Source organism: Staurois parvus, unplaced genomic scaffold (assembly GCF_062004578.1).
Source record: "Staurois parvus isolate SC_StPar_1 unplaced genomic scaffold, SC_StPar_1.0 ptg000277l, whole genome shotgun sequence".
Lineage (NCBI taxonomy): Eukaryota > Metazoa > Chordata > Amphibia > Anura > Ranidae > Staurois > Staurois parvus.
The window spans coordinates 1,086,099-1,112,648 of NW_028318073.1; the positions used below are offsets into that span (position 1 = coordinate 1,086,099).

General features: G+C 40.8%; 2 protein-coding genes across 2 annotated transcripts in view; one reads left to right on the forward strand and one right to left on the reverse strand.

The window, feature by feature from the left end:
• Positions 1 to 4,854, forward strand: part of RIOX1 (ribosomal oxygenase 1) — a 103,963-nt gene extending 99,109 nt beyond the window's left edge. Inside the window, exon 15 of the mRNA XM_089681766.1 lies at positions 927 to 4,854. Coding sequence (XP_089537892.1) covers positions 927 to 1,004 — 78 coding nt within the window. The 3' untranslated portion in view covers positions 1,005 to 4,854. The remainder of the gene's footprint in view (positions 1 to 926) is intronic.
• LOC149458742 (multiple coagulation factor deficiency protein 2 homolog) lies at positions 4,542 to 21,698 on the reverse strand. The gene is made up of 4 exons (XM_089681767.1): positions 21,437 to 21,698; positions 15,012 to 15,098; positions 12,866 to 12,990; positions 4,542 to 5,013 (listed from the first exon to the last, which is right to left on the reverse strand). The coding sequence occupies exons 1-4, from the start codon at positions 21,667 to 21,669 to the stop codon at positions 4,868 to 4,870; spliced, it is 591 nt and encodes a 196-aa protein (XP_089537893.1). The 5' UTR covers positions 21,670 to 21,698; the 3' UTR covers positions 4,542 to 4,867.
• Positions 21,699 to 26,550: the final 4,852 nt, after the last annotated feature.

The following is a 26,550-nucleotide window of genomic DNA, read 5'->3' on the forward strand; positions in this document are numbered from 1 at the left end:
CCTCTGCTTGCCAACCACACATTAGATTACATCACATCCCAGAGGATTGTGAGGCAGCTTACATAGTGTGTTATGCAGCAGCTATAAGATGGGAGGTAACCGATGATTAAAGAGCTTGGTCTGCCTCACAAGTGACTAAAAGATTCACGTGGGGCAGCTTCAAGAGGAGAAATAGTCAGCAGCCAGAACATGCACACAAAGTGTGGCAATAGAGGAGTCAGAAGAACAGCTGCGCAGCATTTGCGGCACAGTGGATGGAAGTGGCAGGATCAAACCGATATTTGCAAAAAAGTAACAGATGGAAAGCAAGCTCCTGCACACAGGTATAGTGCACAATTTAAAGAGATATACACAGAGAATTGTTTTGGGTTAAATGATGCTGTCAGACATATCCCCTCACCCTGTCCCGCTTGTCCTATGGAGTGAGCCAGGTAAATGGGGTCTGCCTTACACTTAGGCCTAGTTTACACTTGTGGTTGGAGGCCGATAAAAGTGTGGGGTTGAACTGCTGTTTTTTACTGTCATCCCCTTAAGATGCAAAGGCAGCAGACAGAGGTGTATGTATGCTGAGGTTGCGATGCTTTGCAACATGGGCATGGCAGAAGTTATTCCTGCTGTCGCGTTCTGTAAGCAGTACTGCCTTCCAAACATGGCCCATTTCACTGAATGAAATCATGTGCAATGCAAGTGTGCTGGTGCCGGTTTTAAGGGGTTAAAACAGGTATCGAGAAGGCGATATAATGCCTTTTCACCATTTGTCATTTGCTCTCTGAAAAGAGATCAATGCAGATCTGCTCTTCAGAGGGCACCTCACTTGTAAACAAGGCCTTAAAGCAAAGAGATTAATTTGGGGTGGAGTTGCTGTTTCTAATTTTGAATTATTTGTTAACCTGCTTAACCTATTACTATGTTTTCTCATTGTGCAGCTTGCCCTGACCACTATGTTATTTGAGAAAGGCCTATTGACCACCAGAGAACACATTTCTTCTCTCTTTGAAAAATGATTGACTGTTGAAGATCTGTGAAACATAGACATTTGTCAAAGACTCTCAGAGAACTGTGATGACACATTTACACTTTTATCTGACTTGTGGTAATTTTTGCCTTTGGAAACCTATAACCTCTGCAGCATACCTGGAGGAAATGAGAAGCATTTCAGATCCACTTCTAAATAAATTATTTCTTCATGGATGACCTGATATGTAACAAAGAGACATCTGCCTTGTTTTACTCGATAACTAAGAAAAAAATCATAACTAATGCTATATGAGAAAAAAGGGCATTGAAGGTCAGATTTGCTTCAGTCATTGTGCAAAATGCGATGGATTAAAGGTTGGTTGAGCAATAATGAACAAACCATTAATTAGGGTGCAAAGATAACCGCTAATGCTTCAATAATTTTTACTGGTGTACCATAGTCCTCATAAAACTCTGAATAATTTCCAGCAATGGTGGATTACCTTTCAGATATTTTCAAGTGAGACATAATTGACTAGGTAATAATTCTGCATGTGTCTGTTTTTTTTCTTCATATGCATTTTTAAACTCAAAACACACATCAGCGAATGAAGCCTGAGAAACAAAACAAAGAGCTGCTTTTTTTTAAAAAAACATGCTTATGTTCTATTTTCTGAATGAATGCATTTTAATAATTTGGTTATCAAAAGTTTTCTATGTAAATTATATATATTTGATAGATATATAGATCTACAATTAGTGGAGCATGGTTGAGGCTGCCCTGAAGTGGCTAAAGTTAGTCATCCTCTTCAGAAAGTGATCTTAGGTGAGGGGCAGCAGAAAAAAGATGTATCCTCAGTCGGTGATGACAGAGCAGGAGGATGGACAGACAGTACCAGACCGGTGGGGATGTCCGTGTTCAGATGTACAGAGAGGAGGGGGAGGGGACACACATGGTCCTCCAATCACCTGGCTGGCTTTGTTGGATTTTTTTCAGTTTCTCCAGCCAAGCCACAGAACAATAAGGAACAGTGAGGAGCGGCAGAAGTCTGGAGAGCCACAAGCCCCATCCCGTATGTGTGATTGGGGCAGTCATAAGCCTCACCCCCTGTGATTTATCGCTTCAGGCTCTTCCAGTTCTTACAAACCATGATTGTTTGGAGGGGCGGAGTGCCAAGCTGCAACCCAATAGCACATTGTACCAGAGCTGAACTAATTAGTCTGGGGGGTCAGATGTTGGGTGTAGGGGATGTTAGTGCCTCGGGAAGTGTGGGTCTGTCAATATGGGGGTGTGGAGATATCCGCAGTTTGTGGTGAGGAGAGTCAGTCAGGGGTACATGGGGGTTCAGGTTTGAGTGGATGGGGGGGCAGTCTGGGGTACTTGGGGGTGGGAAAATTCAGTCTTGAGTGGATAGTCTTAGGTAGATGGGGGGGTCAGTCTCGAGTGGATGGCGGTGGGGTCAGTCTACAGTGAATGGGGTGTGGGCATTCTGTTTTGACAGTCTTTTGACATCAATGGGACTAACTGCAGATGGATGCATGGCACACTGGTGTGTCCCGTGTCGGTAACCATGGCCCTCTATGGGCGTGAACTATGGCCCCTGTGAGCAAGGCCTAAGGTTCCCTGCACAAAGGACTGATGTTTTTACAGTAAATGATCTTCCTGGAAGAGAAAAAAAATAAACGGAATATGATCCGTACAGTGCATGTGTTTACTCAATATAGATGTGTACACATCCCTGCGAGTATATGTGTGGACAATTCCTTCACCTTCCAGGAGGTTCTTTTCTATGAAAATCTAATTCTAATTGATAATCTTGGTGACTTTTCTTGCATTTTTTTCATATGTACAAATATTCAGGAGTGCGCATGGAAAATACTGACCGGGATTGTTTTATTTTTTTCTGTACAGAATAGAATGCAGTGCTAGGAGATCTGCACAGAGAGTGAGAGTCTTTTCATATTAACAAGTGGGTAATCGCCCTCTTGTTAACATGATCCAAATCTGCAACTTCTCCCACCCCCTGCCCTTCTGCTACGATGATATTATCGAAAAGGGCAGGAGACCCTGGAGAGGACACACAGGCTCAATCCTGCCTTCGTCCTGACGAAGGTGGGAAAGTGCAGGGGAGGCAGAGAGTAATAGGGGGCCTTGTGATTAGAGAGAAAAAGGGGGGGGTTTTGAATGCTAGGGGCACTGAAATATAAAGGGGACTGCACTGTAATCTGCACAGTTGTTGAGACATTTATGAAGTCCCTAAAGAATGGATTTACGAAGTCACTGACTGTTTTACCTTGATGCTAAGACAGTTACTTTATTTTGGAATATGAAAGGATATTTAACGATGAATTCCAGATATTAATATTTTATTACATGGCTACATTGGTCCAGCGTAGACCAGTATAACTACACATATACCATAGTTGGCGGATGCTCCTGGAAGCTGGAACTTCCACTAATCCAGTGACCTCCACTTGCTTCCGGGTTCTGTGCTGAGCGGCTGCCCTGCTACATTCCAAACACAAGGCGGTTAGTCGCTTGAGATGACCACTATTTACAAAATGCTTTGTTTTCATTCAGAAAATGCAAAGTGTTTTCTGATTGGATGAGGTGGAGTGCTGAAGTTGTGCCTAGCAGCCAGTGACCTGTGTTCAGAATACAGCAAAGAATCCACTTGGTGTGGGACCCGTAAGCAAGCAGAGATCACTGGAGTAGCAGTGTCTACTTCAGCTTCCAGGGGCATCAGCTAGGTTTTATTGGTCCAAGCTGTACTAATGTAACTATGTATAAAATATCCATACCTGTTCTTCATCCCTAACATTTCAAATTCATTTATTGTTTTCTTGTCACTTTATGTTTTCATTTGTTATTGGTTATATATTGATATTTGAAGAGAAAGGGGTGCTTTTTAGTTCACACACATCTTTGTTTATTATAAACACCACCGTGGCATATTAGGTTTAGACATAATACATAGGTCGGGACTGCAGGATAGGGGGAAAAAATATCTAAAATCTACAAAGCAATCCAGCAACAAATTGTGCCTTCCTTGTAAAAATGTAATGAAAAATACATATCCCCTCTCTAGATCAATGCTGGAGGTGTCTCCTCCTCTTTTTTATTTATTTATTTATTTTTTTGTGGGAGCGGATACCTTTTCAGTAGTTCTGGTATGTTGAATATTTTCCCTCCCTGTTTTCACCTGTTGATCCTGCCAGTAACAAACTTCCTACATTGTGGTGCCTTACATTCTGGATGAAGGCGCAACAGAGCCACCTTTGGCCAGCAGCATTGTGTATCTCCCGAGTGGGGTGGGGGGGGGAATGATAAAGGTTTTACATAAATAAAAGCTGATCAGTGTAAGTCTAATTTACTATTGTAAATAGTTTGTTTCAGCCTTCAGTTACATCAGCAGGACAGCTTCTTCTGTTGAAAAACAGACTTTCTGGCAGGGTCTCCAGGTAAAAATAAAGAAAAGAAAGCCTAACAAAGAAAACTAATGATGCAATATAATAAATGTTTGATTTTAGGTTTTACAATCACAGATCATAACAAAATAATGTGTCGTTAAAGTAGAAACATGTTATATGGTATGTTAGGTTTTTATTGCCATCTGTGTCTCTGGAAAAATTCACCATACTTCCTGTCCTGATTACAAAAGAGGTAAATATATGTTAACCATTAGTAATCTACTAATCAAAAAATGCAGTGCAAACTAATTAAGCTATATTTATTTTGAATTTATCAATACAACTTTTTGTATGCATTTTAATCTGGTAGATCAAAGAACATCTATTTCTAGTAATAGTAATGAATTGACCATGATTTCTACATTAAAATCAAGATAAGCTGTGTGTAAGAAACATGTCAAGATAAAAACATGGTGCAGTCTTTAATTTGTTCTCAGTTTCAGCTCTTGGACCCCTTTTCCTTTGCTGTTTTGTCCAAAATTGTGGTTGGACTTGCTACCCGGTTTTGTGAGTGCATGTACTCGACAAAAGATAAAAATCCATCTTTATCTAGATCATCTTCCTTTAGGACCTCATCGGTCATATCTGCATGTAAACAGAAACAACATATATATATTATTATTATACAGTATTTATAAAGCGCCAATGGTTCGCTAAGCGCTGTACATTACAAAGGGGGACAGAACATGTGACAGAACAATACCAATACAATGCAAAACATGAGGGGATTGAGGGCCCTGCTCTTTCGAGTGTACAATCTAGGAGGGAGGGGATAGTGGTACAGGAGGAGATAGTTGTGGGGGATGGAGTGGTAGGAAGAGTGGAGGAGGTCGGCAGGTTAGCAGGGGGTGGGGTAGGCTTCCCTGAAGAGATGGGTTTTCAGGTTGCGCCTAAAGGAGAGGAGAGTAGGTGATAATCTGATGGGTTGGGGCAGGGAGTTCCAGAGGATGGGTGACACCCTGGAGAAGTCCTGGAGGCGGGCATGGGAGGAGCAGACCAGGGAACTAGAGAGAAGGAGGTCTTGTGAGGAGAGGAGTGTGCGTGCTGGGTGGTATATATAACATATTCATATTAAAAAAAATGTGTGTGTTCAAGGTACAGTTATGATCTTAATTGAAACAACTAACATCTCTTTCAGACAGGTGTCAGAACTGACTGCCCTCTTAAAATTTCCATATTACAGTCAAGGGTGGATCACCTTTCAGTGGGCAGTGGAGCAGCGGCTGACAAACATTTGAGAGGTGCTACTGTCAGTTGAGAAGAAGATGTAATTTTTGGTATATCCTATTAATTGTTGATTAGAATAGCATATTGAAAGGGAGATGGCCATAGTCTGCCTCCATAGTTAGTCTGGCTGAAAAAAGACAACAGTCCATCCCATTCAACTATTAAAAAAAAAAAAAAAAAGTTATAATCCTATATCCACAGTTGTTCCAGAGGAAGGCAACCCCCCCCCCCCCCCGCAAAGCATGATCCAATTTGCTTCTTTAGTGGGGGGAAATAAAAATTCTTTCCTGATCCTCTGAGAGGCAATTGGATATTCCCTAGATAAACGTTACCTATAAATGTCAGTATCCAGTTATATTCTGTGTATCCAAGAAAGAATTCAGGCCTTTTTTTTAAAGCAAGCCACAGAGTTGGCCAGAACCAACTCTTGAGGGAGTCTATTCCACATTTGCAAAGCTCTCACTGTGAAGAAACCTTTCCGTGTTTGGAGATTAAATTTCTTTTCCTCCAGATGTAAAGAGTGACCCTTTGTCCTCTGTGATGACCTCAGGGTGAATAGCTCTACACCGAGTTCACTATATGAACCACTGATGTATTTATACATGTTGATCATATCCCCCTTAATTTCCTCTTCTCAAGAGAGAATAAATTCAGTTCCTCTAATCTTTCCTCATAGCTGATCTCCTCCATGCCTCTTTTCAGTTTGGTTGCCCTTCTCCGTACTTTCTCCAGTTCCCCAATGTTCTTTTTGTGAATTGGTGCCCAAAACTGAACTGCATATTCCAGATGAAGTATTACAAATGATTTGTACAGGGGTAATATGATATCTCTCTTTCTGGAGTCTATACCTTTTTAAATACAAGAGAGGATTTTGCTTGCATTAGAAACTGTAGCTTGACAGCTGGCAAAACTATAACATTTTCATAATTTGCATCAACGTTTGGCTGGCACAAGTGATCTCTTTTCTAGCTGTCCTACAAATGCTGCTAAAAATAAATTCAAGTTTTATCTTAGAGTTAAAGTTTTTTTTCTCAGATGAAAACTCTACAAATGATCGCCTGAGCTGATTTAAACCTGTAATCCAGAGAGAAGTGACAACAGAAACTCTGCAAGAACTGACACACTGCTTTGATCTTCTTTATCTAGCACAGCTCCCACCTAATTTTACATCTCTTTGAACTCCCTTTGCTTTGCTGTTTTGGCTTGGATTTTTGAAAAGCAAGAATTAAACAGCAAGGAAAACCCTCCATTAGATTAAACTAATGTAGGACTCCAAAAAAACATACATCTTATATTATTTAACTGAATGCAGGGATAGTGTACGTTTGTCTTGTATTGTGCCATTTTAGATGCAGACTGGTCATTTAGTATCTTCCAAACACTGTCCAAAACCCTATTCCTTATGATTATGCTATATGCATTAGAGCATCATCCCAGTGGTTGAAAAAGATTTTGAATCTAGAATGTGGATGCAGATGCTATGAATTTACAGACTTCACTTGCTATGTATTTGATAGAGGTCAGTGTTTTACAATTTCTGAGCCAGCCAGGCAGGAGGCATTTTTAAAAGATGGACAATGGCAGCTCACACATTTATTTTTTATACACATTGCCTTAATGAAGAACTCTACTTTTGGGGGGGGGAAAAAAGCATATACAAATTTTTTAGCATATATATCATATTGTAATTGAATGTTATTAAAAATGACCTCTGCAGCTGCTGTAATTTTCTGTAAAATTTAATGCACTACCTGGAGGTTTCTGTACATTGCTCCCAGAAAATGTAATTTCCTGCCTGTATGATTTGCTCGCTGGTTTTCCCAGAAGTCTGCCCCAAGATACAAGTCAAATTTTAGGCATCCCCTGCAATAAGGTTAAATCACTGCTCAAAAAAATTAAAGGAACACTTTGAAAACACATCAGATCTCAACAGGGGAAAACATTGTGCCAGACCATTGATATGGGCTGGGTAATGTGTTAGGAACATAAAGATGCCCCATCATTTGATCTTCAGGGTGTCTTTGATGGAAATGAAAATGATCAACCTATAGAGGACTGAATTCAAAGTGAGAAAATGATGCAGCAGGCTAGTCCATTTTGCTGAAATTTCATTGCAGCAACTGAAAATGGTACCCAGTAGTTTGTATAGCCCCCACGTGCTTGTATGCATACGTGACAATGTTGAGGCTTGTCCTAATAAAACGACAGATGGTGTCCTGGGATATTTCCTCCCAGATCTGGACCAGGGCATCATTGAGCCCCTGGACCGTCTGAGGTGCAACCTGGCAGTGTTGGATGGACTGAAACGTGATATCCCAGAGGTGTTCTATTGGATTTAGGTCAGGTGAGCTTGGGGGCCATTCAATGGTATCAATTCCTTTATCCTCCAGGAACTGCCTGCATACTCTCGCCACATGAGGCCGGGCATGGTCGTGCACCAGGAGAAACCCAGAAACCACTGCACCAGTCTGACAATGGGTCCAAGGATTTCATCCCAATACCTAATGGCAGTCAGGGTGCCATTGTCTAGCCTGTAGAGTTCTGTGCGTCCCTCCATGGGTATGCCTCCCCAGACCTTCATGACCTACCACCAAAATGGTCATGCTGAATGATGTTACAGGCAGCATAATATTCTCCACAGCTTCTCCAGATCCCTTCACATCTGTCACATGTGCGCAGTGTGAACCTGCTGTCTTCTGTGAAAAGCACAGGGCACCAATGGCATACCTGCCATTTCTGGTTTTCAATGGCAAATGCCAATTGAGCTCTATGGTGCTGGGCCCACTAGAGAATGTCAAGCCCTCAGGCTACCCTCATGAAGTCTGTTTCTGATTGTTTGGTCAGAGACATTCACACAAGTGGCCTGCTGAAGGTCATTTTGTAGGGCTCTGGCAGTGCTCAACCTGTTCCTCCTTGCACAAAGGAGCAGATACCAGTCCTGCTGATGGGTTAAGGACCTTCTACAGCCCTGTCCAGCTTGCCTAGAGTAATTGCCTGTCTCCTGGAAAGTCCTCTATGCTCTTGAGAACTTCTGGCACTGGCACGTGTGGATGTGCCATACTAGAGGAGTTTGACAGGCAGTGCTACCTCGGTAGGGTCCAGGTATCATCTCATGCTACCAGTAGTGACACTGACCCTAGCCAAATGCAAAACTAGTGAAAAAAATGTCAGTGTAAACCCATTCCCAATTTGGTGGGTTGTCTCATTGTTGCCCATCTAGTGCACCTGTTAATCAATTTCAGCTGATTTGGTGTTAATGAAATTAACAACAACCCACTCTGCTACTTAACTGACCAGATCGATATCCCAGGTTTAATGACAATGCTATACTCTGTGTTCCTTTAATTTTTTTTGAGCAGTGTATTTTCAATGAATACAAATCACTATTGCTACATACCTCACTCAGATTGACCAAGAAAAACAAAATAGCGATTGGCCAATGGGTCACAGGCAATTCTCCTGCCTCTTGAATGCGTTTTTTTTTTCTCTTTGCCTAATGACAATTTTAAAGGGTACATACAGTTTTTAAACTGTACATGCTGCTCACAGTTGTGGTTTGGCTCATGGTTCCATTGACTTGAGTGGGTGAAGACAGACAGGTCTGACATGACACAGTATTAGAAATGCACACAATGAATGACAAAAGTGAGGCTTCCCAGCTGTTGGCTATGTGTCTCATCACACAGCAAAAGAATGTTACATCACTTCCGCTTTCAACACAAAACATGTTACTTGCATACCTGCAATCATGTAGTCTCCATTTTTTGTCTAACCCATTTTTTTTTAAAGCTGTTCGCCACAGAGAGAGCTTTTGATAAATGTGGCCAACACAGTTGTAAATTCCTCCACTGAACTTGACTCACATAGCACATCTTTTCTACCAGGATTGATCCCTGAAATACCAGCTTCTAAACTGAATGTTCTTTACACATAGACACTTTTCATTAATTCACATTTAAAATACAGAACATTCATGTAAGATTTACAGTTAGGTCCATATATATTTGGACAGAGGCACAATTTTCATACTTTTGGCTCTGTATGCCACCAGAATAAATTAAAATGAAACAATCCAAATGGCTATGAAGTGCAGACTTTCAGTTTTAATTCAAGGGGTTGAACATAAATATCAAGTACAAATTTTAGGAACTGCAACCATTTTTATACACAGTCCCTCCATTTTCAGGGGATCAAATGTAATTGGACAAATGAATATAATCATAAATAAAATGTTCATTTTTAATATTTTGTTGAGAATCCTTTACTGGCAATGACTGCCTGAAGTCTGGAACCCATGGACATTCCCAAAGACTGGGTTTCCTCCTTTCTGATGCTTTGCCAGGCTCTGACTGCAGCTGTCTTCAGTTGTTCTTTGAGGGTCTTTCTGCCTTTAGTTTTGCCTTCAGCAAGTGAAATGCATGTTCAATTGGGTTGAGATCAGGTGATTGACTTGGTCATTGCAGAATATTCCACTTCTTTTCCTTCAAAAGCTCCTGGGTTGCTTTTGCAGTGTGTTTTGGATCATTGTCCATTTGTACTGTGAAGCGCTGTCCAATCAGCTTTGCTGCATTTGGCTGAATCTGGGCTGACAGTATATCTCTAAACACTGCAGAATTCATCCAGCTGCTTCTGTCACATCATCAATAAACACCAATGACCCTGTGCCATTGGAAGCCATGCAAGCCTTTTCCACACTTTGTTCTTCCCGTCATTCAGATTAATCTCAGTTTCATCCGTCCAAAGAATGCTTTTCCAGAACTGCTCTGGCTTTTTTAGATGTTTTTTGGCTTTTCTGTTCTTTAGGCTTATGAATAGTTTGCACCTTGTGGTGAACCCTCTGTATTTGCTCTCGTGAAGTCTTCTCTTTATTGTAAACTTTGACAATGATACGCCCACCTCCTGGAGAGTGTCCTTCACGTGTCTGGATGTTGTGAATGTTTTTTTTCTTTACCATAGAAAGGATCCTGCGATCATCCACCACTGTTCTCTTCCGTGGACGTCCATGCCTCTTTATGTTGCTGAGCTCACCAGTGCGTTCTTCTTTCCTCAGAATGTACCAAACTGTTGATTTGGCCACTTCTAATGTTGCTGCTATCTCTCTGATGGATTTGTTTATTTTTGAAGCCTTACAATGGCCTGTTTCATTTGTTTGGACATCTCCTTAGAACGCATGATGTAGGTTCAAAGCAATAGATTCCAAATGCAAATACCACACTTAAGAATCAACTTCAGAGCTTTTACCTGCTTAATTGATGAAGAAATAATAATGGAGTAGCCCACATCTGGCCAGGAAACAGTTTTTGATTCAATTGTCCAGTTACTTTTGGTCCCTTAAAAAAGGAGGGATGGCTACTCTTAAGAGCTGTAATTCCTAAACCCTTCCTCCAATTTAGATGTACATACCCTCAAATTAAACCTGAGAGTGCGCACTTTCAGCCCATATCCATTATAGCTTGAATATGTTTTGGTAAATACCTGAAAACTAAAATTGTGCCTGTGTCCAAATACAGTTGTGTTCAATATAATAGCAGTGTGTTGAAAAAAGTGAATAAAGCTGAAAATCCTTTTATTTCCATACACACAAATGCATTGGGAACACTACACATTCTATTCCAAATCAAAACATGAAGAAAAATATATCAAATTTGGGTTGTTCCTCTAAAAAAATGTAAGTGAATATTCGACTGTTCAAAAAAATAGCAGTGTATGTATTCTTCTTTACAAACTCAAACATTCACTATATAAACTGAAAAATGTTTGAAGATTTTGCTTTCCTTTGAATCACTTAATGAATATTTAGTTGTATAAGCACTGTTTCTGAGAACTGCTGTACATCTGTGTTGCACGGAGTCAACCAACTTCTGGCACCTGTGAACAGGTATTCCAGCCCAGGATGATTGGACTACATTCCTCAGTTCTTCTCTATTTCTTGGTTTTGCCTCAGAAACTGCATTTTTGATGTCACCCCACAAGTTTTCTATTGGATTAAGATCCAGGGATTGGGCTGGCGACTCCATAACGTCAATCTTGTTGGTCTGGAACCAAGATGTTGCATGTTTACTGCTGTGTTTGGGGTCGTTGTCTTGTTGGAACACCCATTTCAAGGGCATTTCCTCTTCAGCATAAGGCAGCATGACCCCTTCAAGTATTCTGATGTATTCAAACTGATCCATGATCCCTGGTATGCGATAAATAGGCCCAACACCGTAGTATGAGAAACACCCCATATCATGATGCTTGCGCAACCATGCTTCACTGTCTACACAGTGTACTGTGGCTTGAATTCAGTGTTTGGGGGTCGTCTGACAAACTGTCTCCGGCCACTAGACCCAAAAAGAACAATCTTACTTTCATCAGTCCACAAAATGTTGCGCCATTTCTCTTTAGGCCAGTCAATGTGCTCTTTGGCAAATTGTAACCTCTTCAGCACATGTCTTTTTTTCAACAGTGGGACTTTGCGGGGGATTCTTGCAGATAGCTTGGCTTCATATAGACGTCTTCTAATTGTAACAGTACTCACAGGTAACTTTAGACCTTCTTTGATCTTCCTGGAGCTGATTGTTGGCTGAGTCCTTGCCATTTTGGCTATTCTTCTATCCATTCGAATGGTAGTTTTTCGCTTTCTTCCACGTCTTTCAGGTTTTGGTTGCCACTTTAAAGCATTTGCGATCATTTTAGCTGAGCAGCCTATCATTTTCTGCACTTCTTTATATGTTTTCCCCTCTCCAATCAACAATTTAATCAAGCTACGCTGGTCTTCTGAACAATGTCTCGAAACGACCCATTTTCCTCAGAATTTCAGGGAGAAATGCACTGTAACCAGCCTGTACAACATTTGCTGCCTTCCTTCCTTAAATAAGGGCAATAATTGCCACCTGTTTTTCAAAGAATGAATGACCTCACTAATAGAACTCCACACTGCTATTATTTTGAACATGCCCCTTTCAATTAGTGATTCAATTACACAGAATCAGCAGCATGCATGTCATGACTGTTGGGTCTGTTGGATTTCTATTACTCTACTACACCTGCTAGTAAATTATTTTCCATGTAGAAATATTATTTCTACCAAAAACAGTGATTGATCAGGTTAGTGATGTCTGACTGCTATTATTTTGAACACATCTGTATATATAGACCTAACTGTATGTTTTATATTTAGTAGCGCTTTAATTAAATTTAAAACCATCATTCAGATAAAAGAACATACCTATATAGTGCTTCATTTTTTCATCCATAGTGAATACATTGCCTATGTGTTCATCCAGGGAATCATGCAATGCTGCTATAATCTCCAGTCCATCTAGAAGTTTATTGTGATCAAAGTCATGCATCCTTTACAATAAAAAGATAAGAGCATTACACATCTTAATTGTAACATGACAGCACAGCAATACAAAAGGCCATGGCCACTGTTTGCTTAGATCCATACTGCCAAAATCTGCCCACCTATTTATCGCTTGATGGGTATGTGCTTCTCCTGGATGTATGGAACCCATAGTTGATGCACAAGTCCCGGGCTGTCATAACAATCATGAATATTTAAAGATGCATTTCTAACACAAGGAAAGTGTTGCATTACCTTTTTCAATAACATTGTGAAACTGTTTTAGAACATGTCTCATTTAGTGTTGCACCAATATGATATTACTTAAAAAGTTGAATACAATAAAATTATATATAAAAAATATTTTTAAAAAAACTATCCAGTTTAGCCAAGTGCATCCTGAATTTTAGGTTTTGCTCCAGAATTTTAATTTTGGTACACTACTAGTCCCATTCTATCACATATTCCTAAATTTAGATGACATTTCCTCAGGTGGCTTAAATTAATGCTTAGTTTGGCTATGTCCACCAGGCCATAGCCAAGCTAATCATTACTTTTATGCCCCTGTACATTACTGTACATAAAGATCTGATGATGTTTAGCATTTATTGAGTCTAATATTATAGAGCCATTTATTACCAACTACATCACAGCTGTTTCACCAGTGCAGTGCATTAAAGCAATGGTTTCTCTAAAGTAGGTAAAAAATTGGCAAACACCAGGTTGATGGCACTCCAAAAAAAATATGCAAACTCCTTTACTCTGTTAAAACATGTTACAGAAAATGGGTAGAATCTCTAATGCATTTTATGCATACCAGGACAAACCAACTGGTTTGAATGAGATGTGTTAAACTAGCATCTTTAATCATGGGTTACACCAATGTAACATTAGAGCAAGACTGCGGGTTGCCATTGCCAGTGGCAAAGATAGGGATGTTTGGTCACAGTATTAAGAGACATGTTTGGTTTAACCTGAAGACAGCATCTTAGAAGAACCTCAACCTGTAAAGCATAGTAGTGGAAATGTGGTTTGCTGCTTCCATAGAGACTGGGTAGCTTGCAATCATGTCAACTATGATTTCTGCATCAAATCAAAGTGTGCTTGATGAGAACGTGAGACTTCTATCCCAAGGGATGAGACTAAATCAGAAAACATATTTAAAACAATATTGATCTAAATCAAACTAGCAAATCCACCAAGGAATGGTTCCAGTATAAATATTGAAGGGTTATACCCTGATTCTGGACATAAGCATGGGGGTAGGCAGGGGGAAATAGACCTTTCCAAACACAACCCCCTGTACATCACAATTCCCTTTCCCATCAGAGCCCCCCAACATAATAGCCCATCTTATATCACAGTCCCATTTGCAATCACAACCCCCTACATCACAGCTCCCCGTCTCCTGACATCACCGATCCCTCTCACATCACAACTCCCTCCTATCACAGCCCCCCATTTCACAGCTCCCCCCTCATTTCACACAGCCCATATCACAGCTCCCCCCTCTTGCAGGCCCCCATTTCACAGCTCCCCCTCTAGCAGCCGCCCCATTTCACAGCTCCCCCTCTCACTTCACAGGCCTCCACATCACAGTTCTCCCCCCTCTGCATCCCAATATCACAGCTTTCCCCTCTCAATGCCCCCCATTTCACAGCTCCCCCATATGACAGTCACTCGGTCAGTATTTGGACCGCGGTCCGCCATTTAGTGATGCCTTCCCCATACCATGATTGCTAGGTTAAGGTGACCGTTACATATATATATATATATATATATACACACATACATAAATGCTGGTGAATGTTTCTGACACTCATTTGAGCTGAAGAAGCAAAGTAACAAAATGCCTTCAACATTACAGGACAAGTCCAGTTAAATGTTAACATTACTAGGTAAACCAGATACTGTATGTATGTATATAACACAAAGGAATGGTTTTCATGTGCTTAGATACCAGGACATACATTTAAAAACATAATTTTCTATTCCCACAACATTGCCAAGGCCAATAAATCACACTTACGTGAAGTAATAGAATTCAAGTTCATCTTCTGAAGCTTTATCTAAATCAACGTCTCCCATCTCGTGTCTTAACTCATCTTCTAAATGACTATACGGGTACAGCAGTAGATTATCATTAGTATTAATTCGTACATCATTTAAAATATTCAGACAAGGAAATTCAATAAATTGCAAGACCTGACCTGTCTGGCCTGTAGCTATATTGATGTCATAAAATCACTTTGGTTTGAATCCATGGCAGAAGGATAAAGGATATAGTAAATGGGACATTTTCAAAGAAAATTAGTTATCAGTTGCATACCATAAGGATCACTATTGCCCCCCAGATTTTGAAATCTATTTACTGACCCAGTTGGTGAAATAAAAAGTAATGTATCAATTATTGCGTAAGAGGCAAATTATGTAGAATTACTGAAATTTAGTAGGATAGCAACAGAAGGATTTTGGTAAAAGAGCAACTTAGGCAGTTATGTACCACATATATGAAATGTTGATAAATGTTAGATCTTGTACACATTGCTTTTATACAAGCTGAAACCCATGTGAACAAGAGGAAGCAGTGTGCCCACATTAGCGTCTTGAAAATATCAGACATTTCCGAGGACCAGGTTGGCTTTGTACCCCTACGCAGTGCCAAATCTCATTCGCTCCCAGCCATGCTCTTGTCCTTGGGCGTCCGGAAGGACGTTGATTCCCTTTCCTGGGACTTCGTGATCTTGGCCTTCCATCAATACCTTCTTAGCTTTGATCTTGGCCTTATATGCAAAGCCTACTGCCATATTGAAATACGCTGGCTTTGAGTCAGCCCCTTTCCCTGTTAACCACGGCACTAGAAAAGGCTGCCCTCTTTCACCCATCCTCTTCCTACTGGTCCTGAAGCCTTTTGGCTGCAGTTGTACATGCCCACCCTTACATCAAAAGATTATGCTTTTTGTGGACGCCATTCTTTTGTATTTCTTTGCTCTGTACCTCCTTGCCCAACTTATTTGAGACTCTAACGGAATTTGGCTCCTTGTCTCATATTCTTGTCAAAAATCTAAGGCATTGAACCTTTCCCTGACCACTGCTCAACTATTGATTTGTTTGACCTGCCTTGCTCCCCTTTCCGACTGTCTTCGACTTTTGAGTCTCTACCAGGCATACTACCCCTCGCTGTTTAAGGCAGTGACTGCCCTCTTGGCTACCTGGGCCTCCTTGTCAATCTCCTGGTTTGGGAGGATCCATGCCCTTCCTTTGACCTACCTTCCGAAGCTTATGTACTCCTTTAGGGTACTGCCAGTCCCCATACCCACCTATATCCTCTGTATCGAACAGCGCGGCCTCTATGCTTCATCTGGCACTCCCATCGCCCACAACTCCCAATGGTGATTGTGGTTCCCAAGATTTATTATCTATTATACTGCAGCTCAAGTGGGGCCGCTCGCCTCATTTCACACTGTATCCAAAATGCCAATTTGGGTTCACTTTGCGATTTCTGAGTGCACCCCAACCTTCCCATATACAACCTTCTTTTGACACCCCCCTGCACTCCACTCTCAGATTCAAGACATGTCTCTTGTTTATGCTTTGCACATTTGGGATTCCGTGAAATACTCCAGCAACTTTATCTCTCCCAAATTTCCACTGTCGAGTGTTCTTAACACACCCTAGTTCTTATTGACCTATGATAACCCTCTGGCAAGTGGGTTAATTATGTCTATGAACTTTTAACATCAGATCGCGTCAAATCCTTTAGCTATCTGCAGGAACGTTGGCAGGTACCAGCCTTGGAGGCCTTTTGCCACTTCCAGATCACTCACCATATTTGAAGCCTCCTTAGGCACAGCTCTGGACCTCCAAAGCAGTTGACCGCTTTTGAGAATTGTTGCCGAAAGGATCCTCCTGGAGCTTAGGCCAGTTGTTTTATGTGTCAAAATGGGAGGTTGATCTGGCGGTCTGTAACAACATCTGGTTGGCCTCTTCTAAGTGTTCTCAAAATGTACTTGCTCAAGAGAATGCGTTTAAACGGTTCTCTCGTTGGTATATGACCCCTGATCGCATATCCCAGTTTGTCCCTAATGTATCCTCAATGTGCCTTTGGGATTGTAGAGAACAAAACACCTTGCTGCACATTTGGTGGACTTTCTCCAAGGTAATTTGTTTTTCTACCCAAGTATACACATTCAACAGAATTATGCTAAATGTTTCCCTGGTGTATAATCTGTGGGAGGCCTTGCTACATAAGCCTATAATGATTCTATCTAAACACCAGCGGACGTAAGTGGGCTTTGTCTTCCTGGTGGTCCATCAGACACTGGCCAAGGCCTTTCGCCAGCAATATGTTCATCTAACTGAGCTTAAATACTGCTTCATGGGAAAATGGCCATAAGAAGAACCTCTCTTTTGAATGACATACATGCCCAATACCTAAAGGTTTGAGAACCACAGGTGGTCTATAATGACAATTTGAACCTGGACCACTCCTTTGTTTTGATGATACTACTCTCCATCGCGACCATGCAGTTGTATTCTGTGGGATTCCTCTCCTTTTCCCTGTTCTTCCCTTCTCACTTTCTCTACTTTTCTTCTTATCGTTTTTTTTTGTTGTGGACCTTAACTGGCTCCTCTCATTTTTCTGGTATGTACAGAGAACTAGGACCACCATCTCTCCCTGGGATTTGGATGGCTTTGATCACGTGTGAAGTGCAGATTCCGTGTACTTGAGCACCTTTGTGAGCTTTGCATTCATGTTCTGCTTGAGACAGTTTCACTGGCCGTGTTTGTTATACCACCCTTTTCCCTTGTACTGCCTATTGGCCCATTTCTTTTTTTTCCCATTGTCTCATTGGTGTCTATTGAGATTTTCCAAAAAAAGATCAAAATTGCAGTCAGCAAATGATAATGACATCAAAAGTAATAAACACTTTGTAAAACAAAATATCAGACATTTACAATTGAAATTACACAGAAAATCCATAGCAATCATCCAGAAATCATGGATGGCAGTCTATTTTACAAAGATTTAAATATTTTGCAGACAGCATTAACATACCTTTTCACCTTTTTGAAGCTACAAGACATTAAAACCCCACTAAAACTCCATTTTACTAGCTGCATGAACTTCACATACCTACAGTTCTAGGAAGGTCCAGACTGGCCCCACAAAGTACACTGGGCATTTTCCCGTTGGGCCGGGGCCGCAGGGCCACATGTCCTAACAAGAGCTGGCTAATGTGGGTGGCAGAATGGGGGAGGGGGTGGTAAAATTACCCCCCCCTCCCCCGTGTAGCCAAAACAATAATCCTTGCACTGGCCCACCCTACACACACACACACTCATCTGCTTGCTCCACTGTCTTCAGTAATAAAGTTTGCGGAAGCGGAGAACTCAGTTCACAGGCTGTGTCCTATCACCTCCCTTGTTTTTCGGGGGGGGGGGGGCAGGGAGTCAGCCGTCATGTGACCAGGGGCAGAATGCTGGTCAGTTAGAGGGGAAAGAGCCCCGTCTGACATTGCAGACAGTGGGATCGGAATTTAGCTGGTTCTGAAGAGGAAAGGGGGAGCTTTTGCAGACTAGCCTGCCCATCGCCTTAAATGTAGGTGCTATATTGCTGCTGTACAGACTCTTCCTGTAACTTATCTAACATTCCTGCAGCGCTGTGACCTGGGATTATACGGATGCTGGAGCTCCCCCTAAGCTTTAGGGGACAACAAGTCCCAGAAATCTCTCTGACTGCATAGTGGTAACATCAAAGCTGTGGCCCAGCACTGTCATTTCCTATGACACAGTGGATGTGGTATATAGACTATGTATACTTCCATTCTGTCAGCCTAGTAGTAGACTACATAATAGATAGACTATGTGTACTTCCATTGTGTCAGCCAGATCAGATGACTGCAACCAAGAAATGTAATTGGTTAGTATGGGTTACTTTATATTTAATCAACAGACATAGGAGGGGGCGCTACTGCACCTATAGCAACCAATCAGAACGTGTCACCTATGTGACCAACCAGAAGTGACATGTGATGCGATTGGATGCTCTGGGTTACTGCACCCCCTCCTATGTCTGTTGACTTAATACACAGTAACCCATACTGACCAATTACAGTCCATCTTGCACTGGCCAGACATAGGCTACATTTGTATGGGTGACTAGCATCAGTGTAAATGAGAGTGGCAGGAATTACTGATTCTTGCAGCTGCTTTGCCATCTGCGAGTGGCTACCTGTGACCGCCAGGCCCTGTACACTTTAATGAGAGGTCAGTGGCAGCTGCAGTTATCCATGCCTATCCGCTCTCTCAGTGATTACGTGCAGATTGCTCACAAAGTGCATCACGGTGCAATCCTCGCTCCTGAATACCTAATCACTGGTTGGGCAGATAGTCTAAAACGCCCTTTTTTTTGTCCCAGTCCGGGGCCTCATTCCAGAGTAGAAGCTGCACAGTCTGATATACAAAAAGGGGAGGTGGAGAGCTGCATATTGCAATTCCAGACCCAGAAGAGCAGGTAAACAATGAAAATTCCCTAACCTAATTTTCCTTTCCTGCCTCAATGTCATGACAGCATATGACTGGGTGTCTCTGCTCTTTCTCATAGGACCCCACTCATAAATTTGGGCTAGTCATAGAACATGTGGCTAATCACGGCCACATGTTCTATGACTAAGCTAGTCAACAAACCGGGAGAGACCCTATGCTGCTATTGAGATATGGCAGGAAAGGAAAATGAAGGTAAATATTTGATAGTGAATTTTCCATTTTCCTTATTAACACAATAGCAGCATATTGTATGAAATAACTCCCCACAATTGTAGGGTGATGAAAATTAATTTCTGGCTTTAACGTTTCTGTCCGCAAAGAGCTGTGATTAAAATTTAACAGGATCAGGATGCTGGCTCCATGATATAGTGAGCCAAAATGGTATTAATAGAGGACCACATCGTCACAGGAAGCCCCGATGAAGTTGACACACTCCTGGATGAGTGTGTTGTTACCACCTCTAGAGGAGCCAAACCTTTTGCCTTATAAGTCAGTTGGATAGCTATCATGATAGTTATGGTTCTGGAGAATGCATGCTTTCCTCTGTTCTCACCAGAGACATTGACAAAAAGATGGACTGAATCTAAAGGAATCTGTAGCTTGTACAATATGTAAGCTTGTTGTGTCCTGTCAACACCCAGTGGATGGATCTGATCATCCTCAGTCATCTTGCATGAAAGGGAGAACAAGCTCCCTGATCTATGATAGAACGTTAAAAAAAAGTGTTCCTTGTAGCCCAGGGCCCAAATTCTGGAAACACTCTTGGCTGAGATGATAAAAAAGAGAAGCCTGTATTGATGGATAAATCCTTAATCAAACTGGAAGTGATCAAATCCGGATTAACAGCAGCTGGCTAATGTGGGTGGTGGGATGGGGGAGGGGGTGATAAAATTACACCAATCTTTAACAATATCACAAAAAATAAAAACCCAGTTGTGATCAAATACCACCAAAAGAAAGCTCTATTTGTGTGAAAAAAGGACAAATTTTGTTTGGGGATAGCATTGCATGGGGGGAGTGGGGATCTTCTGTGGCTCAACTGGTTATTTGTTGAATAAATTAAAAGGCAATTTTTCCTTGAATTTTCATTCAGGTTTAAAACCTTATAAAACTCTGTTTGCCTTTTCAAATATGTTGTAAAAGCTAAAAATGTCCATGGATGCAAATTTTTCACATAGCTGAATACTCATAACCGCAATACATTTGTACTACAAGCACTAACATTTCTTTCACATTATTATTTACCTTTTGTATCCTTTCACACTTATTGTAAAATAAAATAAAACCCCAAACACTTCTTATTTTAATACAAAAACAGAAACACGATTATTGCATGCTTTATATATTCCTACAGACAGCCAGGGAACTAGCATCTTCAGAAGTTGAGAGTGGAAATTGTAACCTTGTATATTTTTTATACAGGTTTACTTTTAAACAAAGTGTCTGGATTTGCTGTTCAAAGCCCAAATCTCAATCAAACTGGAAATACATGTCAATTCTTTAAAACTGCTGTTCATCAACATTCTCCAAAAACATGACATTGAAAAAGCACTTTTCTGAAAATGGCCAAAAAATGGTGGAACTAGATGAGCAAAGCTGCATCAATAGATGCCACAATGTACCTACAGCCAAAGGGGATACTACCAAGTATTGAGAGAATTGCAAACCATAAACACCCACCTTTTATCAAAGTCTCTGACTATTTTTCAGTGTAAACAGCAACCCATGTGCCTGGATTCCCAAGCAGCCAACATACTTTTATAGAAATGGTTTACATATGGATCTCCCCCTTCATTATTTATTTTATTATTTTATTACAGGTACTTATATAGCGCCGTCAATTTACTCAGCACTTTACATATATATTGTACATTCACATTATAATTATCTTACAGTCAAACTTACTGGTGGTCAGTGATGATTGTCTTATTATGAAAAACGTTGGTAGGAAAGTTGCTCTTAACGGATGTCCCTTTCTCATCTGGTCGCGCTCTGACAAGACTCCATGACACAAGAAAAAAGGTCACAAAACATAAGACATTCCTTGCTTCTGACTCCATCATGACTTTGTGGCCGAGTAAGACTGCTGAGCTGGCCTTATTAACAGCTGCCCAGTTTCCCAGAGAGTCCAACAGCATCTGGCATTGGAAGATTTAGTAGGTGAACAGCGTCCTCCCACCTTCACAGATGCAAACAGACTCCTCTAAACAATAGCTAAGCCATATACAGTGGGGATCGAAAGTTTGGGCACCCCAGCTAAAAATTTGTATTAATGTGCATAAAGAAGCCAAGGAAAGATGGAAAAATCTCCAAAAGGCATCAAATTACAGATTAGACATTCTTATAATATGTCAACAAAAGTTAGATTTTATTTCCATCATTTACACTTTCAAAATAACAGAAAACAAAAAAATGACGTCTGCAAACGTTTGGGCACCCTGCAGAATTTATAGCATGCACTGCCCCCTTTGCAAAGCTGAGACCTGCCAGTGTCATGGATTGTTCTCAATCATCATCTGGGAAGACCAGGTGATGTCAATCTCAAAGGTTTTAAATGCCCAGACTCATCTGACCTTGCCCCAACAATCAGCACCATGGGTTCTTCTAAGCAGTTGTCTAGAAAACTGAAACTGAAAATAGTTGATGCTCACAAAGCTGGAGAAGGCTATAAGAAGATGGCAAAGCGTTTTCAGATGTCAATATCCTCTGTTTGGAATGTAATTAAGAAATGGCAGTCATCAGGAACAGTGGAAGTTAAAGCAAGATCTGGAAGACCAAGAAAAATATCAGACAGAACAGCTCGTAGGATTGTGAGAAAAACAATTCAAAACCCACGTTTGACTGCACGATCCCTCCAGAAAGATCTGGCAGACACTGGAGTTGTGGTACACTATTCCACTATAAAGAGATACTTGTACAAATATGGTCTTCATGGAAGAGTCATCAAAAGAAAACCTCTTCTACGTCCTCACCACAAAAACCATTGTTTGAACTTTGCAAATGAACATATAGACAAGCCTGATGCATTTTGGAAACAAGTTCTGTGGACCGATGAGGTTAAAATTGAACTTTTTGGCCGGAATGAGCAAACGTACGTTTGGAGAAGAAGGGGCACAGAATTTAATGAAAAGAACCTCTGTCCAACTGTTAAGCATGGGGTTAGATCAATCATGCTTTGGGGTTGTGTTGCAGCCAGTAGCACAGGGAACATCTCACGAGTAGAAGGAAAAATGGATTCAATAAAATTTCAGCAAATTTTGGATGGTAACTTGATGCCATCTGTGAAAAAGCTGAAGTTAAAGAGAGGATGGCTTCTACAAATGGATAATGATCCTAAACACACCTCGAAATCCACGGGGGATTACATCAAGAGGCGTAAACTGAAGGTTTTGCCATGGCCTTCACAATCTCCTGACCTCAACATAATTGAAAATCTATGGATAGACCTTAAAAGAGCAGTGCGTGACAGACAGCCCAGAAATCTCAAAGACCTGGAAGACTTTTGTAAGGAAGAATGGGCAAAGATACCTCAAACAAGAATTGAAAGACTCTTGGCTGACTACAAAAAGCGTTTACAAGCTGTGATACTTGCCAAAGGGGAAAGTACAAGATATAAACTCTGCAGGGTGCCCAAACTTTTGCAGACGCCATTTTTTTGTTTTCTGTTATTTTGAAAGTGTAAATGATGTAAATAAAATCTAACTTTTGTTGACATATCATAAGAATGTCTAATCTGTAATTTGATGCCTTTTGAAGATTTTTCTATCTTTCCTTGGCTTCTTTATGCACATTAATACAAATTTTTAGCTGGGGGTGCCCAAACGTTCGATCCCCACTGTATGTCCCTACAGAGACATGGCTTGCGGCTTTGTATATCAAAGCATTATATAGGATCTTACCATATAAAGGATTGAAGATAATTGAAATGATTCTGTTGCAGTGAGATCAAGAGCAATAGAAACATAATAATTTTGAGTTGGAGTTCAGATTAATTTTGGCACATAATGTATTTGGTGGCTTCCACTGCCTCCAGCTGCAGGGCCTGCACTGTCCTATGCCACTCTGTACCTATCCCGTGCGTTATGATGTAGGATGGCACCCGACAAGAACGGGATGCTATGGTGGAATTATTGAACCACAATGACCTTTGATTCCAGGCAGATCTCTATTTTAGATGTCCATATCTTCAAAAATGCAGATGGCATCCTTGCTAGTACACTCTTTAACCACTTGCTCTCCTGAGGATTTCCCCCCTTAATGACCAGGCCTCTTTTTGCTACTCGGCGCTGCACTAATTCAACTGATAATTGCGCGGTCATGCAATGCTGCACCCAAACGAAATTTACGTCCTTTTTTTAACACAAATAGAGCTTTCTTTTGGTGGTATTTGATCACCTGTGCACTTTTTATTTGTGATGCTATAAACAAAAAAAGACCAAATATTTTGAAGAAAAACAATATTTTTTACTTTCAGCTATAAAAAATATATAGTAAACTCAAAGTTGGTTATAAATTTAGGCCAAAATGTATTTTGCTACATGTTTTTAGTAAAAAAAATCCCAATAAGTGTATATTGATTGCTTTGTGTGAAAGTTATAGCATCTATAAACTATGGTATAGATACTGCAATTTACGCCATTTTTTTTGCTATACAGCACTGCGCTAGTTTAACGGACAATTGCGCGGTCATGCAATACGGTACATAAATGACATTTATGTCCTTTTTCACACAAATAGAGCTTTCTTTCGGTGGTATTTGATCGCCTGTGCGTTTTTTATTTTTTGCGCTATCAAAAAAAAAGGCTGACAATTTGGAGAAAAAAAAAACAATATTTTGGACTTTTTGCTATAAAACATGTACAGTAAAAAAAATTTAAAAATCAAATTTTGTCATAAATTTTGGCCAAAATGCATTCTGCAACATCTTTGCTAAAGAAAAAAAAAAAAAAAACAATACATGTAAATTAATTGGTATACGTGAAAGTTATAGCGTTTACAAATGGCAGGAAAGATACTCAGATTTTTAATTTTTTTATACTAATAATGGCAGCGATCAGCGACTTATGGCAGGACTGCGGCGGACATTCTGACACTGGGGGGAACTGACTTGGGGTCACTGACATCCCCAGTGACACCAATACAGTGATCAGTGCAAAAAAAAAAAAAAAAAAAAAAACCACTGACAGTGTACTAATGGCACTGGGGAGGAAGGGGTTAACTTTTTTTATTCACTGAAAGGGTTAACTGTGTGAGGGGAGTGTTTTACTAGGGGGCGGGGGTGTGTACTGCACTGGGACACGCTGGTCGGAAGAGATTATTATTATTATTACTACGAGTTTATATAGCGCCAAAGGGTTTGCTCAGCGCTGTACAATAGGGGGGACAATACATGGCACAGTACAACAACAACAAACAACGTACGAGGGGTGAGATAAACTCTTCTCTTCTGATCAGCGTGTCAGGAGCTGTCAGGGAACTGACAGAAAGCAGAGCTACTGCAGCCCTGCTCTCTGTCAGTGATTGCCGCTAATCGGCGGGACACAGCCGGTAATGACCGGCCGTGACCCAGTGACTAACACCCGCGGCCGGGATCGGCGGTGCAGGTAGGGCGGAGGCACGCCTCGTGCGCGTCGCCTACCTGTTTTGCAAAAGCGCGCTTTTGCCCAGCCGTGCCGCCCTGCCACCGTATTTCTACAGTGGCTGGGTGGCAAGTGGTTAAGAGCCTACAGCAGGTAACGCTGTTACATGCAAGCAGTGCACATCTGACTCGTTTAATCAGGAACATACCATAAAGCCAATACTTGCATCTACAATGTAACTGCTCAGATATGGGGGATTTTCAAAGAGAATTAATGCATTATGGTTGCTGTTACATATAGGGATATAGTTGGTAAAACATCTGCCACCGCACAGACACAAAGGAAACAATTGTTTCCTATGTGTCTCATTCACACTGCAACACAGCCTAATGCTGCAGTAAAATGCAGACATATTTAATTTTAACACAGCACTATTTGTCAAATCGCACTGCCCTACATTGCAGTAATTGTACGTTTTGTACACTTCACATAAAGTTTATTCATGAAAAAAAAAATAGCCATGTGATGCACTCAATTGCGCACCACATTGTCCCCTACTGAAGCTGGCAATGCAGAGCAGCAAATTGCTCCGGCTGTTCTGGGTTGCAACATGATTTCAGCCTTACTGGAAGCACAAATCCCAAAGAATCCAATTCAGTCAAATTCATCACCTAATGCATGAGACGATATAACCATAGATACAAAATGATAAAATACTGCCATTTGCTCAAGGCAAAACCAAAAGTTGTGGGTCACATGAAGGAAGCCCCTGAATTTATATGTATGTGTCATGTCGATTAAAGATAACTTTGTAAAGAGCCACTATCTGGAATGTAAACTGGGTTTAAAACCAGCATATACAGTACAAGTGTGGGTTATGCAATTATTGTAAATACATTAACATATGCAGTTGCTCTTGTGGCTGCTGTATTACTCTGAATTCAGACTGTCATTCTGACATTTGGGAAAATCCGGTAAGTCAGGGGTGGGAGGGGCTGCAGGAGGGGGCATGGGGCAGGAGTTATTGGGAGACATTGGCTGCAGCCTTGTGAATGACTGGCAGCCAGCTAACATCCACAGTACGGCACAAATGAAGTTGGCACTGGTGATGTGAAACAAATCTGTGCAGTTTGTTTTCTTCTGAATCAAAATTTGGACAAATTGTGATGTATCCGAATTTCCAAATTACAATAATGAATTTAAACAAATCCAAAATGACAAAATGAAATTTTGGCCAAAAATGAATTTGAAAACAAGAATAGAATAAAATAGAATAGAAAATAAAGGAATAGAAAATAATAGAGTAAAACAGAACAGAATAGAAAATAAAAGAATAGAATGAAAAAGTAAAACAGAATAGAATATAGATTAGATTTTTTCTGTTCTATTCCATTTTCTATTTTTTTGTTGTAAATAATTTAAATTCGCTAGATTAGAATA